Source organism: Danio rerio, chromosome 10, assembly GCF_049306965.1.
Source record: "Danio rerio strain Tuebingen ecotype United States chromosome 10, GRCz12tu, whole genome shotgun sequence".
NCBI lineage: Eukaryota > Metazoa > Chordata > Actinopteri > Cypriniformes > Danionidae > Danio > Danio rerio.
The window spans coordinates 39,042,847-39,060,078 of NC_133185.1; the positions used below are offsets into that span (position 1 = coordinate 39,042,847).

General features: G+C 37.2%; 3 protein-coding genes across 3 annotated transcripts; 1 reads left to right on the forward strand and 2 right to left on the reverse strand.

Moving 5' to 3' along the window:
- Positions 1-69: 69 nt before the first annotated feature.
- Positions 70-9,073, reverse strand: rfc3 (replication factor C (activator 1) 3). Its single transcript, NM_201457.1, is given in 9 exon segments — positions 70-317; positions 398-467; positions 591-689; positions 820-956; positions 3,057-3,238; positions 3,321-3,418; positions 7,261-7,328; positions 8,441-8,578; positions 8,863-9,073. Coding segments are annotated over 9 exon segments (1,071 nt in total). The 5' UTR covers positions 8,950-9,073; the 3' UTR covers positions 70-125.
- Positions 9,074-11,380: 2,307 nt separating this feature from the next.
- On the forward strand, positions 11,381-13,478 carry LOC141376422 (serine protease HTRA2, mitochondrial-like). The gene is made up of 5 exons (XM_073915019.1): positions 11,381-11,510; positions 11,612-11,644; positions 12,196-12,381; positions 12,695-12,790; positions 12,875-13,478. The coding sequence occupies exons 3-5, from the start codon at positions 12,338-12,340 to the stop codon at positions 13,038-13,040; spliced, it is 306 nt and encodes a 101-aa protein (XP_073771120.1). The 5' UTR covers positions 11,381-11,510; positions 11,612-11,644; positions 12,196-12,337; the 3' UTR covers positions 13,041-13,478.
- Positions 13,479-13,685: 207 nt separating this feature from the next.
- LOC141376424 (serine/threonine-protein kinase pim-2-like) lies at positions 13,686-16,938 on the reverse strand. Its single transcript, XM_073915020.1, has 7 exons — positions 16,571-16,938; positions 15,623-16,066; positions 15,170-15,264; positions 14,945-14,995; positions 14,449-14,824; positions 13,975-14,148; positions 13,686-13,888 (listed from the first exon to the last, which is right to left on the reverse strand). The coding sequence occupies exons 1-7, from the start codon at positions 16,854-16,856 to the stop codon at positions 13,788-13,790; spliced, it is 1,527 nt and encodes a 508-aa protein (XP_073771121.1). The 5' UTR covers positions 16,857-16,938; the 3' UTR covers positions 13,686-13,787.
- Between the last annotated feature and the right edge of the window lie 294 nt (positions 16,939-17,232).

The following is a 17,232-nucleotide window of genomic DNA, read 5'->3' on the forward strand; positions in this document are numbered from 1 at the left end:
ATTTCACACATATCCAGAATTCTGTACCCCTTTAACGACATTCCCAGTCACAACAACCGGTCACAAACATTTGTAGATGTCTTTTATTATGAAAAACAGTAATATAATCTCTCATTTACATTTCCTTAGAACATAAAGTTGTCAAGCCCATCTTCCATAAACTTCTTGTAGATGGCCATGAATTTTGCGACGAAGGCCTCCAGGTGGTAGATGGCTTTGTTGCCCAGCTGCAGTCTGTGTTCATAGTAGGCCGCCATCTGAGCCACTTCAGCCTTCAGGTGTCCATCACAGTTACTCAACAACTCAGTCACCAGACCCTAGAACACAATGCACATTTTATTTAACGCTCAAGTTAAAGTGCCAATAATTTCTTTATAATAAAATCAAGCAGCTCTACCTTCATGATGACTTCTGGTGGGATGCAGTGAGTTAGAAGTTCATACAATCGTGCACGAACTTCCAAAAGCCTGCAAATATGAATTAATTTAGTCTCCAGTATATGCAAATAAATAAAGCTGTGGTTAAAAAAAAAAAAAAGCATCGCTATTCTCTCTTGAATGGATTCTCTGGATATATATGAATGTTCAGACCTCTGAGGGCTTTGCTGGCTAACTATAGCATTAGCGGTCTCTCTGAGGTAAACCTCCCAGTCTGTCTCTGGGATGTCCTGGTCTGGAGAGAAGGGATACCTGCAGGAAGCACATTTGGGAACAGATTACAAGCATTGTATGTGTTTGGCGTACTCTTCAGGTGAGTTACTTTCAATCTGAGGCTGAAAATTCATTCTTAATTGTTTTTGTAGAAGTTAAAGTCTCTTACTGTTGAACTCTGCAGGCCTCGCACATCAGCAGGGCCTTACGGAGGTTACGGCCAGATTTCTCTGCGATTTGTTTGGCCAGTTCTGGAGGAAGCAGCAGACCCTCCTTCCTGCACACGCCTGACAGGACACTGCACACCTGAGAGGATGAAGGTTGGATTGTTTTCAGATGATGAATTTATGATGCTGGTCTAATATAAATATATATGTATGAGCAGTTGATGTCAGAATTATTAGCCCTCCTATTAAATTGTTTTTTATTTTTCCCCAATTTGTTTAACAGAGATTTTACTAATAATAAAACTCATTTCTAATTACTGATCTCTAGATATAAGAAAGATTATAGTATTCAGCTTAAAGTGAAATTTTAAGGATTAACTAGATTAATTAAGCAAGTTAGGGTAATAAGGCAAGTCATTGTGTAATAGTGGTTTGTTCTCTAGACAATCTGTAAAAAATATTGCTTAAGGTAGCAAATTATATTGACCTTACTATGGTTTTAAAAAATTGCTTTCATTCTAGTCGAAATAAAACAAATAAGACTTTCTCCAGAAAAAAAAAGATAGGAAACATTTTGAAAATGTCCTTAATGCATTAAATATCACTTAAGAGACATTTGAAAAAAAAAATAATGCGCAGGAAGAGATAATAATTTTGCCCTCGTAATATACGCGACGGCACATCTGATTATTCAGCAGCGCATAATGCTTCAGAAATTCTACAATACTTATTTGGTCAATAAACTTTAGTTTATATGTATAATAATAATAATGCATTCCATTTGTAATGTGCCTTTTTAAACAAATTAATTTTCACCTTACATTTGGTTTTCACACCGAAATTATTGGTGATATATGCATATTATATATTTGTCAAATTTGTCAAGATAAGTTCTTCAGATGTAGAAAAAAATAGTTTATTAGAAAATTTAGCAAAAGGGTCAACAATTAATGGGTTGTACAGTAAAATTAAACATATAAAAACAACACCAATTTAAAAACGAAATAAATGAATGCCTTTTATGAAATATGACTAGGCCAACAATTTTAATAAATTGAATGCTGAATATAAAAGTAGGGCTGAATCATTTAAGCATCGACATCGCAATGTGTATATCCTCAATAATCTAATCACATGATAAGATTATTTATTAAATATTAAAAAATAAAAATATTACTAAATATATATATATATATATATATATATATATATATATATATATATATATATATATATGCATGCAATGATGGCCATGTTATTTTATGTTTGGTTGTTAAATTTCTGTGCCTGAAATTAGAAGCACTGTTTATTTCACTTAATATATTCATTTCGAAATATATATTGCAGCAAAACAACATATCGCAATGCCATATTTTTTCAATATCGTGCCGACCTAATACAAAGTATTCATTTCTTAAAATATAAAAGCTGGTATGCTATTAAAAACAGCAGTGGCGTGAAGTGTCTTTTTCACACTAAAGGCTTCAGCTTGCTGTTTTTGTTCTGATTAACGTTTGTCTCATTCTACTTGTACAACAACACAAAGTGAATATGTTCTCTGATTATTCATGTTTACCTGATGAATATAAAACTACATCACTATAAACATTGACTCCACAATATATTGTTTCAGCAGTGATATCGCAACGTGCAAATCCACATTAATCACATCACAGAATCTGCAATGTCAGTTCTGTTTATTCATCCACTAGGAAATTTAAGTGGGATTACACATTGTGAAGTTTAACCTTATAAAGTGAAATTTGATTGCTTTGGTTGTTAAAGTCTATGACTGTGAGATTTGAAGTGTATGTGTATAAGAAATTATAACATTTTAACAAAGATAGTTTATTTTTTATACAATGAATACTATGCAATGTTATTTATTTATATTTGATCGTTTAATTTCTGTACCTGAATACAGTTAGACTCATTCTAGAACATCATAAAACACTTTCTGCTTGATTTTATGCAGATTGTCGGTCCTACAAAATCATCCCGATCTATATAAAATGATGAATTCTTTTCAAATTTTGCCATGCAAATCATTGGATGAAGTTCACATCGCAATATATATTGAAAAACAAAACATCTCAATCTTTTTTTTTTCCAATATCATGCAGCCAATACGTGGCGAATTGTGTTCACCATGGGTTTAGCTAATCGCAGTGCCTCAACAGGGCCCAGGCCTAGCCAAAAAAAATATTTGAGTGGGCACATGGCCTCGCTGCACCCTCACCTCTTCCACACTTGGCAGAGGGACCCTCACAGCCAGACACCTGCTCCTGATGGGGGCGATTACTTTTGACGTGGAGTTACAGCAGAGGATCAGTCGACAAGTGGCCATGTACTTCTCCATCGTACGGCGCAAGGCATGCTGGGCATCTTTAGTGAGGCGGTCCACCTCCGTGAGCAGCACCACTGTGAATAGATGAGGAAAACAGCTTAGTTATTCAGTGTATTCAGATAAATGATCTAACTTAATGAAAGAAGAAAGCCAAACCTTTGAACTCCCTCTGAGCGCTGGACTGAATCTGCTGAGACTGTGCGACTGTTTTTATCAGCTCCTGAATGACCACGCGGTCACTGTTCCCGGCATCACTGAGGAAAAAAAACACATAAGATGTGAAGAGTCAGATAACACATAGAAATTAAAAACAGGAAATATTTAATTTCTGTTTATTTACATTTAACACCTATTATATGCAAGTGGTGCTCGCTGCAGAGCCATTTGAGGAGAGCTGAGCTCCAGCGAGGGGGAGCATGAGCTTGAGCTCCACCTTTTTTGCACTTCTTCTACGAGTGATGTCACTGGGGGTAGGGTTAGGGGTGGGGTTGGTGTAGCTCGCTGGAGCTCAGCTCTCCTCAAATGGCTCTGCAGCGAGCACCCTCTCATTATATGGGGGACTTGTAAATGTTAAGAGCTTTGAAAATACATTTCAAATGAGAAGAATATAGTCAAATAATAATATCATCTTCATCAGTGGTACCCAAAGTGGGGGTCGCTACTCACCTGGGGAGGCGCTTGGTGATTTCCAAAAATTTAATTCATTTAGTTAAACTATTAGAATTACCATTTTTTATTCACAGCCTACAAAAGACAATAATAGTCCATTTTTATAAACCTTTTTTTTAAATTGGATTGTGACCCCTGGGGTGTTTACATTTATATTAAAGACACAGCAATAGTGTGAGATGCAGCAGATTCATTTTAAGGCACCAGGTTAAACTTTGACAACTTTGGATGTAATGTAATGTATTTTTTATTTAGTGCCATGTCAGCAACCAAGGCTATCTTCATGGCAGGAATCTTTCAACAATAAATATACAATTTAAAAATTAACAAACAAAATAAAACATAAATTTAATAAGATTTTTTGTGTTAATACATGATAAAAATTCTAAAATCTTTTCTGGTTTCACTTTGTCAAAAATGTCCTTAAAAGAGTTCATTTCATAAAAAGTCCTTCTGGAATCAGTAAAAGCAGGACAGTCCAGTAAAATAAGTTTTATAGTAAGAGGAGTTTTGCAGCACAAACACTGAGTAGGGTTTTCACCTTGGAGCAAAAAACCATGTGTAATTCTCGTATGCCCAATACGACATCTGGTAAAAACTACTTGATCAAATCGATTCTTAAAATGTCTTAAAATTCTGTGTGAAATTTCAGGTTGGATTTCATGTAGTTTATTGTTTTCTAATGCATCCCATTCCTTTTGCCACTTGTTTAAAATGTAAGCGTTGATAAAAGGTTTCATCTCTGACGGAGGAATTTGGCATTTGTTCACTACTTGCTTCAAAGCATCTTTAGCAGCTGCATCAGCTCGCTCATTTCCTAAAAGTCCGACATGTCCAGGAACCCGACAACTTTGGAAGATGGTCTACTAGTAGCGGTTTCAAAATTACACCAAGAATAGACTTGGGCCTATGAACCCTTTTCTTTGTTGCTGCTAGAAGGGCACCATAGTGACCAGCGTTTCCGGTAGGATGCTTAGAACTTCCATTTACAGCATTGACAACAGGTAAATCTTGATCCGAAAATGGTTGACAACACTGTTTTGTGTGGCTTACAGAGTGTTTTTGTGATCCACAATGTGTATTTTTAAAGGTGTGTGTTAAAGCCGATATTCTTCTGTCAAATGCGGTTTAAGCACAAGAGAAAATCCTTCTCCACCTTTAGTGTCTGCTGTCATATAAGCTGTATTTCAGCGTCAGTGTTCTCGACTTGTCAGCTGTTCTGAACTCAGCAGCTCTTCAGTGCACACACACAAACACACACGCAATAGATCACTGCATTAAAGAGCAAACCATATTACTGGCATGAAACTTAACAGGTATGTAATGAAGCCATGCAATTTCCAAAAAAACTAAAAGTAAGTTACTGATACTCTGCTGGCTGATTTGCATGTTGATTCTAATCGGGAGCCGTTTGTTTCATTTAGTTTGTTTTGTGTTGTATTTATCATAGTATTGCATTAAAAAAGCCACTTTATATTCACTTTGTGCCAGTCTTTCAATCAGTGTTAGTGGGACAGAATAGGCTACGTCTGTCAAATATTTTGGTGAATTACATTTGTTTGAGTTGGTTATATGCTTAAAAAAAAAGAGAAAATGATCACTTTAGCAGTGATGAGGCTTCATTTAAATGGCACAAGATACCATCTGACGGTAAGGGTGGTAAGGGTAAATGACTTGCAAAATGTTGTTTTTCTTTCCTTTTAGATCACATTATTTAAATAACCAGTCCACGGGTCCGTTCTTCGTAAGTGGATTACTCAGTTAGCTGGATTTGGTTATTGACGATTTGACATGATCCAAGATCGTTTCGTTCTTCAAAACTGACTTGAGAGTTGTTGTCATAGCAACAGTTCTGCTAGCTCAAACACAGCAGCGTTAGCAAAGAGCTTAGAATGACCAAGAGGCGACACTCTAGTGTAATTTGGGAAACAGCCACTTGAAGGTGCGGCGGCCATTTTGGAATGAAAACTCCAATAGAACAACAGCATATTATAAGTCTGTAAAATAACCTATTAAAAGTGCTGATGATTGTGATAATAAGTGTTATATTGTCGTCTTTCAGGTTGTATCTCAGCTTTAATACGCTTTTTATATAAATAAATAAAAAACAAAGTAACTGCTTGCCATCGCAAAAGTAATGAGATTCAATGGACGGCCGATCACTTTCACTACAAAATGCTGGAATCCAGGGCTGTTGCTGGGCGCTGCTGTTGCAATGGAACGTTCTATTGAGTGTCGCCTCTTGGTCATTCTAAGCTCTTTGGCGTTAGTTAAAAGATGTTAAAAACAAGTAAAATATATTAAAACTATCATATCAAAACTGTCCGAAAGTTACTGTTTATACGCATCAAACATCCTTCTTAGGCATACACGCTAAGCAAAATAGGTAATTTTGCATTCTACGAAAAATGTCTATTGGTGTGTGTCTTTAGGTCCAAGGTTTGTATATTTATAACCACCTAAGAGGAGTGTGGGGGTCGCGAGTCACTGGCATTGTTATTTTGGGGGTTCCAGGCTGAAAAGTTTGGGAACCTGTGGTCTACAGCAGTGGTTCCCAAAGTGGGGGTCGCAAGACAATGAGGAGGGGTCGCATGGCGATGTCCAAAAATCTAATTCATTTTATTAAACTATTTAAATCACCATATTTTATTCATAACCTACAGAAGAACAAAAAGTAGTTAATAGTTACACTGTTAACATTAAAATAATAAACATTAAAAAAACAACATGCAAATAAAAAGCCATCAGCCTTTCGATTTCCTTTTTTTTTTTTTTGGCGACCCCTGGGGTGATTACAATATTTTAAAGACACAGCAATAGTGTCAGTTGCAGCACATTGACTTTATGTCACTGGGTCAAACTTTCCGACACCTTTACTGTACTCGCGTACATTAAAAATGAACACAGGCAACATCTGGACATGAACGACGGTCTCCAAGTGGCGTTCTCCAAAATTAAACGTTGAATAGACTTAGGCCTATTGATGTGTGTGCAAGGATTATATAACTAGAACCACCTCACTGGCATTGCTAGTTTGGGGGTAGCAGGCTGAAAAGTTTGGAAACCCCTGATCTACAGGACCATATGTATGCAGCCATGTATATCTTTACAAAATTACAACTACTAATATGTATAAATGGCATCTGTACATATTTTTTTGACAAATTGTCTTTGGTACAGTTTTTTAGGTACAGTGTTGTCATGTAAACATACCTTATATGAAAACAGGCCCGAGGAAACATACTGGAGGCATTTACACTACACCATCTTTCAATACGTATGGGCTCATTTATGCATTTTATCTCTTTACACAACTGCAGCTGTTGACTGAAAATCTATCAACCTTGTAGTCTAAAGAAACCTTATAAAAGAAAACCTCCCTTTATAGTACATTGTTACTAATGTACACAAGAATAATCTTCATTACCTTGGATTCACCTCTAGATGGTAGTTGCTGGCAATAGTGTTGATTTCAAGCTTCTTTTTTGATGGAGTCTACGGGAGACAAATGGTATATTACTATATTGCATAATTAGACTTATAACTTCACCCCAAAATGAAATCAACCTGTTTTAGTTTGTTTCTTCTGTTGAACACCAAGATATACTAAAAAAACGTTGCAGGAAAAATCAGCATTTGACCTTCCATAGTATGTTTTTGTTCATATGAAGTAGGGCTGCCCTGTATATAATTTCAGCATTGATAATGCAATTTGTACATAGTCACATTGCAAGATATGCAATGCTGAGTCTGGATTATAGTTGACCAGGAGCTACAGAACACATGTGATTTGTAGATTCACTGCTTAGTTTAACTATGATAAAGTGGAGGTTTATCATTTGCATGTATTTTAAGGCCTGTGACTGAACATTTCAAGAGTTTAGAGCAGGGGTCACCAATCTCCTTCCTGGAGGGCCGGTGTCCCTGCAGGGTTTAGCACCAACTTGCCTCAACACACCTGCCTGGATGGTTGAAGTATACCTAGTAAGACCTTGATTAGCTTGTTCAGGTGTGTTTGATTAGGGTTGGAGCTAAAATCTCCAGGACACCGGCCCTCCAGGAACAAGTTTGGTGACCACTGGTTATAGTATTTAATCAATTATACGAAATTTATACAACAAAAAAAGTTTTTCTTAGAACTTTTGTCTTGTTTCTAGTCCAAATATCTACATTTCAAAGAAAAAAGAAAATTTTACTTTCACCATTGGCAGATATTTTTGCTTGTTTGAAGGAAAAACTAGGTGAAAACAAAATAATATTTTACTTGATATTTTAAAAGCATTTTTTGCATTAGGATTATTCAATTTTTTGCATTGAATACTGTTAGACATCCAAAAATCAAATAGTGCAATTCAAACAATCTTGTGAAACTGTATTACAATATTTTTCGCAGTAAAATAAAACATAACTATCAGATTTTTTCAATATAGTGCAGCCCTAATATGAAGGTCAATGGCTGCTTTTTCCACAACATTCTTCAAAATATCTTATTTTGTGTTTTGTGAAAGACGTTCAAGTTTAGAACCAAATGAGTTTATGTAAATGGTAAGGAAATGTTCATTGTTGGGTGAACTATCCCTTTAAGCAGCTTTCTTTCTTAAAAATACCGTGATAGACTGATGTTCAATCCTGAGTTTCTCCACCCCGGCTCCATAAAGCTCTCGAAGCAAACACATGATCCGAGTTTTCTTGCCAGCTCCAGAGGGTCCATAAACCAACAAATGAGGAAAATCGCCACACTGAACCTAGAAAAATTCAACAATAAGAGCTTATTATCTCCTTACACGTTTTGTTAGCATTATTAATTCAGCATGTGAAGTACACAAGTTGTCACGGTTTCAGCTAAGTTTATATGCTGATAGAGTTGCAAACGTTAGAAATTTTAACAACCTTCTTCAACAAGACATATTGTATAATGATTCACACGTTGTCAAAATAACAATAAAAACAGTTATTTAATTTGATTTTGGTCTGGCATAAATGTAAACGTTAAACACAACCAACATCCTGACAGTGTCTGTCGTTTTACCAGATTTTTGAGCTGGTTAGCTTGCTCCTTGTGGTAGTCCAGTTTAGCCAAGGACGTCGGTCGGTATTTGTCCACCCATAAACTCATTTTTCAGTTGAAATGATGACAGTAATGTACCCGTGGAAGAAGTAAATAATATGATGTTATTGTCATCCGCCTGCTCCCGCGAAACACAAACCCGCGCAGCGCGCTGTCAGAGCGGCAACTACAGGAAGCGAGGAGGGACAAGGGGTGCTTTTGCGTTTTGTAAAATGAAGAACTAATGTACTGTAGGCCATCTGTTGGACGGTCAGTGGCGTAGCGGACGGGCACACAGGGCAGTGATGCATCAAGCACTTCATTCACACACCGGCTGATGTGACGTGTGCCGCTCTGTAAAATTATTCTTTAACATTAAAAGTTTCTGTTTTCTCATCCTTCCGACTGAGTTTATTCTTTCGAGGGGAATACTTTTAGGGTAGTTTGTAAGCCTGGCTCATTGTGGTCAAAGTTGTTGATTAAATTAATAAAAGTGAAACTGACAATCACAATATAGATTTTCATTAACAGAAAATTATTTAGCCTAGTACCGGCTGCTTTGAAAACTGTGAATATTTGACTGTAATTTTATTTATATCAATAGTTTATTTAACAGACCAGTTTGTGTTTTGATTAGGGTCAATAGTGGTAGCCTGTTGCAGAGTTCAAAGAAAAATCTTACTATTAAAAAAGGAAACATAAGCTGGACCACATCACCATAGAAACTGTATTATGCTTTAAAAAATGGCACAGTATCAGGATCGGATCTGTATTGGTCGATACTCAGAATTTTGGGATCGAAATCGAATCAGTTCCAAAAAGATGGTATCGGTGCATCATTATTTTTATTGAGTCATAGTTTAATATGGTAAGAACAAGGACTCATTTTATTTTATTAATTTACATTTTTAGTAAAAGGTCTTTATCAAATGAGTAATTTCTTTTTGAACTTTGTTCACTTAAGAATTGAACCTATAGAATCAAAATTGTGTCACTGTTAGTACATTAAAAGTGTGAGGTCAATATGATTTTCAATGTTTTTAATGGCTCTACATTAACTTTTTTGATCACCAGCCTATATGGCTAGTAGTTTTTCAACTTTACTAGCCACTCGCCATTTTCACTTTTGTTGTTGGGAAAATATATTTGCAAAATTACTTGATTTAGATGTGTTGTGTATGACATTGCTCAATGAGCATGAGTGGTAGTGGTTTCATGGTGTTGCTTTGTAGTTATTTCAGGGCTCAACATTAAGGTTGTACCAATTTTTTCTCTGACCACACTGGAAAATAAATAAATAAATTAATTAATAAGTATTTCTTAGCCAAAAATGTTAAATAATTTTAAAATTTCAAAAACTAGCGAAATATATGTTATAATATGCAAACACTTTTTATTAAATAAAACTAAACTAACAATTATTGTCATGTAGCCTGTCTAAAACTATGAAAAGTAGTCTGTCCTAGCTCCAAGACCAAGGTCTCAGATCAGCAGTTAACTATACATTAAATTTAATCTATTAAATCAATGTTACTGAAAAGAATGATAATTAAACCATATTAACAAAAAGAAAGCAGGTGAAAAACATACCGTGTGCAATAATAAAAGGATGATCAAACGCACACAGTTAACGTTAGGCCCATTAATAATCTGTTCAAAGATTGTTTAAAGCTGAAGCTGCAACTGCTGCTGCATACATAAAATACCTTCTTTTTTTAAATCTCGAGCTCTTGAAAATGGTGGATGTGTATCGCTTTTTGTGAAGTCTATTTCAAACAGAACCGATAGCAGCATTGTGTTTCCAGTCAAGGTTGCTTCACGCAAGGAAATGGGATCGTGCACGCTTTTAAAAAATTGCGCGCATCACTTAACATTCTGTATTCATCTGCTTTCTTTTGCTTGCGTGAACACAGTTGTTTTTGTCAGTCGAGCTGCTTCTCATTTATAGAGGTTCATCCTTATTGTCGAACCCTACTTTTAAAAAAAATACAATTTAAAAATGATTTTCGACCAGCCAAAGTGACTAGTGGGAGTGGCTGTCTAATCCGCCACAGCTAAAGTCTACCTGCGGTTGGTGGGTGTTAATGTCAAGCCCTGGTGTTAACCCATTAATCTGATTATACTGTATTTAGGCTACATACACGCTGTAATATTTCAGGAGGAACCGCCGCATACAAATATGGAAATAAACTCGAAATTGTGATAACCTTAGTGACATTTGGTTTTGTATCCTCAGATTTTTAAACGCAGTAATATTACAGCAACTACAGAATATTATAGTCAACAATTTTAGGTAAACGAACAGTAACAGAGGAGGCTTTAATGTTTGGAACGCCATTTTTGCAATTGATTTTTGACTGTTTTCTTTTACCACAGTTCTAGTACATGGCCATATAGTCTGACATAGTGTCATTGTGTTCTCTGTCTTGTCCCAGAATCCTTTACCAACGTTGCGTCTTGGCAAGTCATCTGATGTGCGTCAAGGTGAATTTGGGGTTGCCATGGGGAGCCCCTTTTCTCTTAAAAACACCATCACATCTGGAATCGTCAGCTCTGCTCAGAGAGGCAGTAAAGAACTGGGTCTCTCCAACTCCAACATGGACTACATCCAGACGGACGCTACCATAGATGTAAGAGCACTGGAAACTGGGTGGTGTTGCATGCAAAAAAAAATGTATGTCATCATTTAATGAATTGCATTCCATCACTCAATCACAATTCTGCTTTACAGTTTGGAAATTCAGGAGGGCCTCTCATAAACCTGGTGAGTCGCTGACATTTACTCAAAAAACTGCTTCTGCCTTTTGGTTTAAAGGGTCCAAAAACACCAAAACACATTTTTGAGATGTTTACAGTCATATATATGTCCCACGCTGCTAAAAACACTATTAGGATACATATATTTCACAATAAAAGTGAAAATTGGTTGTTTTTGCGTTATTTCGAACAAATTCGTTCTTCCGGTTTGAAAAGAAATTTTGAAGCTACGTCAAGGCCATGAGCTCCTTGTGTAAATTCCAGCATGGAGACTGGCTGTCTGTACCGGCGGGTACAATGTGACGTCTTTGAGCTTTCATCATTAATTCAAGAGAAAGACGAACTAATCAGTGCGCTCTCTATTGTGAATGAGGTGCAACTTTATTGATATACATGATAGCTTCAAAAACTACCTGTTACAGTATTCAGAGAGACGCGACGTTGTGTTGCTAACCGTAAATAAAACAAGTGGAAGAAGAAGAATTGTTCGGAGACATGGGTCGTCAGTGTTGTTTATAAACGTGCCACAACAAAGGTTTTGTTTTCATTCTCCCGCAGTGAGAAAGGACCCACATTTGTGGACTACAGTGGTCTTCTAACACGCAACAAAAATGTTTGTGAGGAACATTTTTACCCGAGAGCTTTTCGCATCTGGAAATGGTGAAATCCAGATTTGCTCATCGTCTTCTTTTAAAAAAAGATGCAGTTCCAGTTCGCGTTGATTGTCCTGTCTCTATGGATTTGGTAAGTGCCTTTCTGTGTTGCAGTGACAGAAAAAAACAACTGAAAAACAAATGTATTATGGGAATAATGCTTTTCAGATGTTTTTACTATGTTATTAGCAAGAGTAATTAAACCGCAGACATTGAAGTGTTTTTGGTTGAAGCAAATGTAATATTGATTGTTTTGCTGATCTGTCTATTAAACTATCAATTAATCAATCAATCTATCTATGAATCTATCTATCTTATCTATTTATCAATCAATCCTTAAACCGTAAACTTTGCACTGAAGTGAGTCTTTTATTATCTTTAAATTCTCTTTTTCCCCTCCTCAGTATAATCGAAGAGCTAAGGATGCGAGACCCGTCCTTCCCTGATGTTTCTCATGGAGTTCTCATCCACCGTGTGATTGCAGGATCTCCAGGCAACAGGTGTGCTGCTCTCTGAACATGATGTTATGAGCTGTTGATTAAGGCATCCTTTGATGATGTCATTTCCTGTTTTCTGTTTTGCAGAGCCGGAATGAAGCCAGGAGATGTTATTATTGAGATCAATGGGGTAAAGGTGAACACGTCGGAGGAGATATATAATGCTGTGAGGACCAGCGAAAGCTTAAATGTGTTGGTCCGACGGGGGGCCGACCTGCTCATGCTGCACATGACCCCAGAGTCCACAGAGTGACATCAAGTCAAGTATTTAGTAAGATTAAGAAATGGTGAGTAATGAGAAGCTGTCATAGTTGGAGATGTTGTAAGAAAGGAATCATCTAAAGAGTTGAACAGTTTTAGCAAACGCTGGACATTCGTGTAGTAAACGTGTTTCTGGAAGCGTATGAAATAATGTGGATGATTCAGACTTCTGTACACTGGATAATCCTCAGTGTGTCTGCGCAAACTACACTATCAGTATTGATTTGAAGGAATATCACTGAATATTTTGTTTAGGATTGTCATGATGGCAACAGACACTCAAAGACCTTAATAAAACTGGGTGCTCTTATTGTGAAAATGCTGATGTTTTGTATTGAATCTCACATTCTCATGTTACGACGTTTGTATTTTAATACATTTTTCTGAACAGCTCTGATTTCACAATAAACCATTGGAATATTTATGGATGATTTGCTGATGTCGCAGTGACTGATATGTTTAGGTTTTGGGTCAGCGCTGTACAGCATTCTGAAAAAGTGTATTTCTAAAAGTGCGCCGTAATGACGCCAGTGTCAACTGCAGTGTGTGTTGGAAAGGACTGGATGCTGTTTAAACCTCATTTTTGTCACCCCATACAAAACCATTTTAAATCCACACAATCTGACAACACTGGGGCTAGATCACAATATAAGCCACAACACAAGTGAGTTCAATAAAATATATCTTTATTACAGACATGTACAAAAATCAAATATACAAAACATTCTGCTAATGTGACTCAGAACTCCAGCATGGACCAGTCGTGGTAAGGCATCTCTTCTAGAGGAATTCTGCACTCTGGATTCTCATGCAGACAAGCCCTCATCATATCACAGCATTCTGTGAAGAAGAAATGGAGAGGTGAGGTTATTGTTATTATTATTATTAAGCTGTTTCACTTAATTGTTCTTTGATGAACATCTCACCTTGAGAGAGGGTAAATTTGGACCAGTCATGTTGGAGGTAGTACAGGTCATACGCTGATGGGAATTCTCCATGGAGCATTGTGAACAGAAGAACCCCAAGAGAATAGACCGTCGCTGGTTTGGCCCGGTAGCATCCTTTTTTATAAAACTCTGGCGGGATGTACGCTTCTGTGCCTGGAGGAGAGACGTTTAGTTTAGCATCATGTTGAATATATATACCAGATGGGCTTCAGCTGTGCTAATTAACCAGCTTTCAATACGTATATTAAAAATGCTTATGCACATTCATAACTAGTGTTGTCAAAAGTATCAACTACCAATCGATACCGACACTCATCACAGTCATATTTGCTGAGCATGTGAACACCAATGGCCAATCAGTGGTGTTTAACAGCGCTCAAATTGACTTGTTAAATGTCAGAATCGATTGGTACCGAAGTCGATACTTTTGACCACACTATTCAAAACACCTACCAGAGAAGATACTGTAGGCTGATTCCATCATGAAGTCTCCACACCCGAAGTCGATCAGCTTGACTTCCAGTGTGTCGGGGTTCACCAGCAGGTTTTGAAGCTTAATATCCCGGTGGAACACCCCGCGGTAACAGCACACGTTGGCCGCATAAACAGCTTGCCTCATGATGGTATGTGCTGTTTTTTCACTGAGGACTCCTCCGCTGACTTCAAGGAATGCCTCCAGGTCCATGCTTGGACTAGGCCGCTCCATCACCATGACATAATGGTTTTCAAAGACCTGCCAGTCCAGAAGCTTAATAATATTCTGACACCTGGAGCCACCGCTGGCCATGTTTGCCAAGGTGATCTCTAGAGGAAGTGGCTGGTCACATGACTGAAAACAAAATAATAATGTTGGTTTTCAAACAAGGGTTTCTGACCACAGCCTGTGGTCTATAATAAATATAAGACTTTATAAACTGAACACAGCGAACAGAAAGTGTAATCTACTCACAGAGCTGACATCTTGCATATTTGGGGTCTTCTGGACAAATTTAACTGCCACCTGTTTAAAGGAACAAGCGAACAATTAACATGTGCACGGAGATCATTTCATTCAGTCATAAATCCTGAACAGAGGATTCATTCGTCAGCAGAAATGTCCAAACAATGAAAGCTCTGATGATGTTCTTTAAACAGGGAACTTCATCAGAGGATTTGAGTCTACAAAAATGAATACCTGCAGACCATCCTGTATGCGAATCCCCTCATACACGGAGCCGAAACCTCCTTCACCAAGCTGCTTTCCGAGTTTGTAGCGGCAGCTGATGTCATCTGTTAAAAATGAAGAAAATGTCATTAAATTATAAATCAAATAAAAACACAAACAGTTGAAGTCAGAATTATTGTCAGATTTCAGAACATGATAGTTTTAATAACTCATTTCTAATAACTGATGTCTTTTATCTTTGTCGTGATGACAGTACATCATATTTACTGGATATTTTCAAGATACCTGTGTTCAGCTTAAAGTTCTGAATACTTAAACTTTATTGCTCTGCATCATTTGGGAAATAATTAAAAAATATTAATAAAAAATCACAGGAGGGCGAATAATTTTGACTTCAACTGTATAATTTTACAAAGTTTGATGAGCCTAAACAAATGTTCTGAACTCCAGCAATAAACTTACTATTGTCCAAGCAGGTCCCATCACCTGCTGTAGACTTCACAGCAGAGTCCTCTTGTGAGACCTGATCCGGTGGAGGGTTCCAGTTTTCATCCAGGGCAGAGTCACAGATGTCATCTGTTATGAGCTGCTGGCTCACTGGAGATTCATTGTCCTCATCGGATGGTGAACTTGGAGGACTATCAAGCTCTTGCTCCAGGCTGTCCTCACTGAGGGAGGATTCAATGTCTTCTGGGAAGTGAAGCTCTGCAGAGTCGTTCTCAATGACCACTGCAGAGTCAAAGCTGTTCACTTCCGGCTTAAAGTCCAAATCTTTGTCTGCTGGAGCATCAAGAGCTGGAGGTTGGAGAACTTCCAGCTCCAGGTTGCTCACAGCAGTGCAGAAGAATTTAGAGCTACTGATGGGCTCTGCGTGAAGTTCGTGGATCTCCTGCACACATAGCTGATCTAAAGAGAGGAAGGAACATCATTAATATGACTCTACAACTCTTTTTGATAAGATATTTGAACAGTTCATTTGCAGAAACATTACTCAATGTGTTTTTATTGATGATCTTCATGGGTTTTCTGCATTGAATTTGCAAACAAGTAAACTATATATCTAAAGGCAAAGCTCACTGAAATAAAAATCCTAATACAAATAATTCTTATTTTTTCTGTTTTTTACACAAAACTACAAATTCTGAAGAAAATTCCTGAAATCAGCAGCCATTAACCTTCATTGTAGGAACACAAAATACTGTGGAAGTCAATGGCTGAAAGCACCTCAAACAGGTTTAAGGAGTAAATTATGACAGAATTGTCTTGTTTATGTGAACTGTGGCTTTAAGAAACTCTTTCTAAAATGTCTTGCAGTAATGTTAATTTCTGATCTTTAAACACTTATGTGATGTGTTTGGTGTGTTTAACAGTATGCTTTAGTAATTAAAAGTGCTCATAAATCTATTTTACCAACAACAGTAGCTCTTCTTCTGGAAAAACAGGCGAAGAAGATGGGAGACAATTTGAGTTTCCTCTTTTTCTGTCTCCCTGCCTGTTTTCCTGCAGCGACGGCCGGGTCATCGGTCATCAGATGACGGTGATTCTCTGTCGTGCTGCCGGTGGGTTCGAGTGGCTCACACGGTTGTTCGTTCGCACACTTAACACCAAACGCTTTCTTCAGACGGTTAATCAGTTTTGAAAATGCCATTGTATCACTGTACTGTTGAATCGCAGAAAGTACTGAACTACTAGACATCCAAAGAAGCTACTGAGAGTTTCTGCTACGTCAAAAAGCTTTATACTGTCACTGATGATGTCAGAGTTCCACAATTCCATTTAGTATTACGTAGAGACTTTTTAAAACAAAACAAACTTCTAATGCAGGCCCGCGCTAGACTGACTGGCTCATTCGCCTTAATGTGCTCACACAGCCACCTGCTTATACACATTTTTTCCAATTATTAATTGAATTAATTTTGCACTTAGGCCTATGTATTTTTTTTCTGTCATGCACAACTTTTTCTGCGTTTTACTTTTTATAACAATTATTGCCATGTTTATATATATTTATACGTGTGTGTGTGTGTGTGTGTGTGTGTGTGTGTGTGTGTGTGTGTGTGTGTGTGTGTGCG

What these genes read in the sequence shown, in the direction of transcription:
- LOC141376422 (XM_073915019.1), top strand. Translation starts at nt 12,338, where the DNA reads ATGCAGTTCCAGTTCGCGTTGATTGTCCTGTCTCTATGGATTTG. An exon ending in GTCCTGTCTCTATGGATTTG is followed by an intron (nt 12,382 to 12,694) that starts GTAAGTGCCTTT and finishes TCCCCTCCTCAG; the next exon opens with TATAATCGAAGAGCTAAGGA. An exon ending in GCAGGATCTCCAGGCAACAG is followed by an intron (nt 12,791 to 12,874) that starts GTGTGCTGCTCT and finishes TCTGTTTTGCAG; the next exon opens with AGCCGGAATGAAGCCAGGAG.
- LOC141376424 (XM_073915020.1), bottom strand. Translation starts at nt 16,856, where the DNA reads ATGTCTAGTAGTTCAGTACTTTCTGCGATTCAACAGTACAGTGATACA. An exon ending in TGGGACCTGCTTGGACAATA is followed by an intron (nt 15,265 to 15,622) that starts GTAAGTTTATTG and finishes CATTTTTAACAG; the next exon opens with ATGACATCAGCTGCCGCTAC. An exon ending in CAAATTTACCCTCTCTCAAG is followed by an intron (nt 13,889 to 13,974) that starts GTGAGATGTTCA and finishes TCTTCTTCACAG; the next exon opens with AATGCTGTGATATGATGAGG.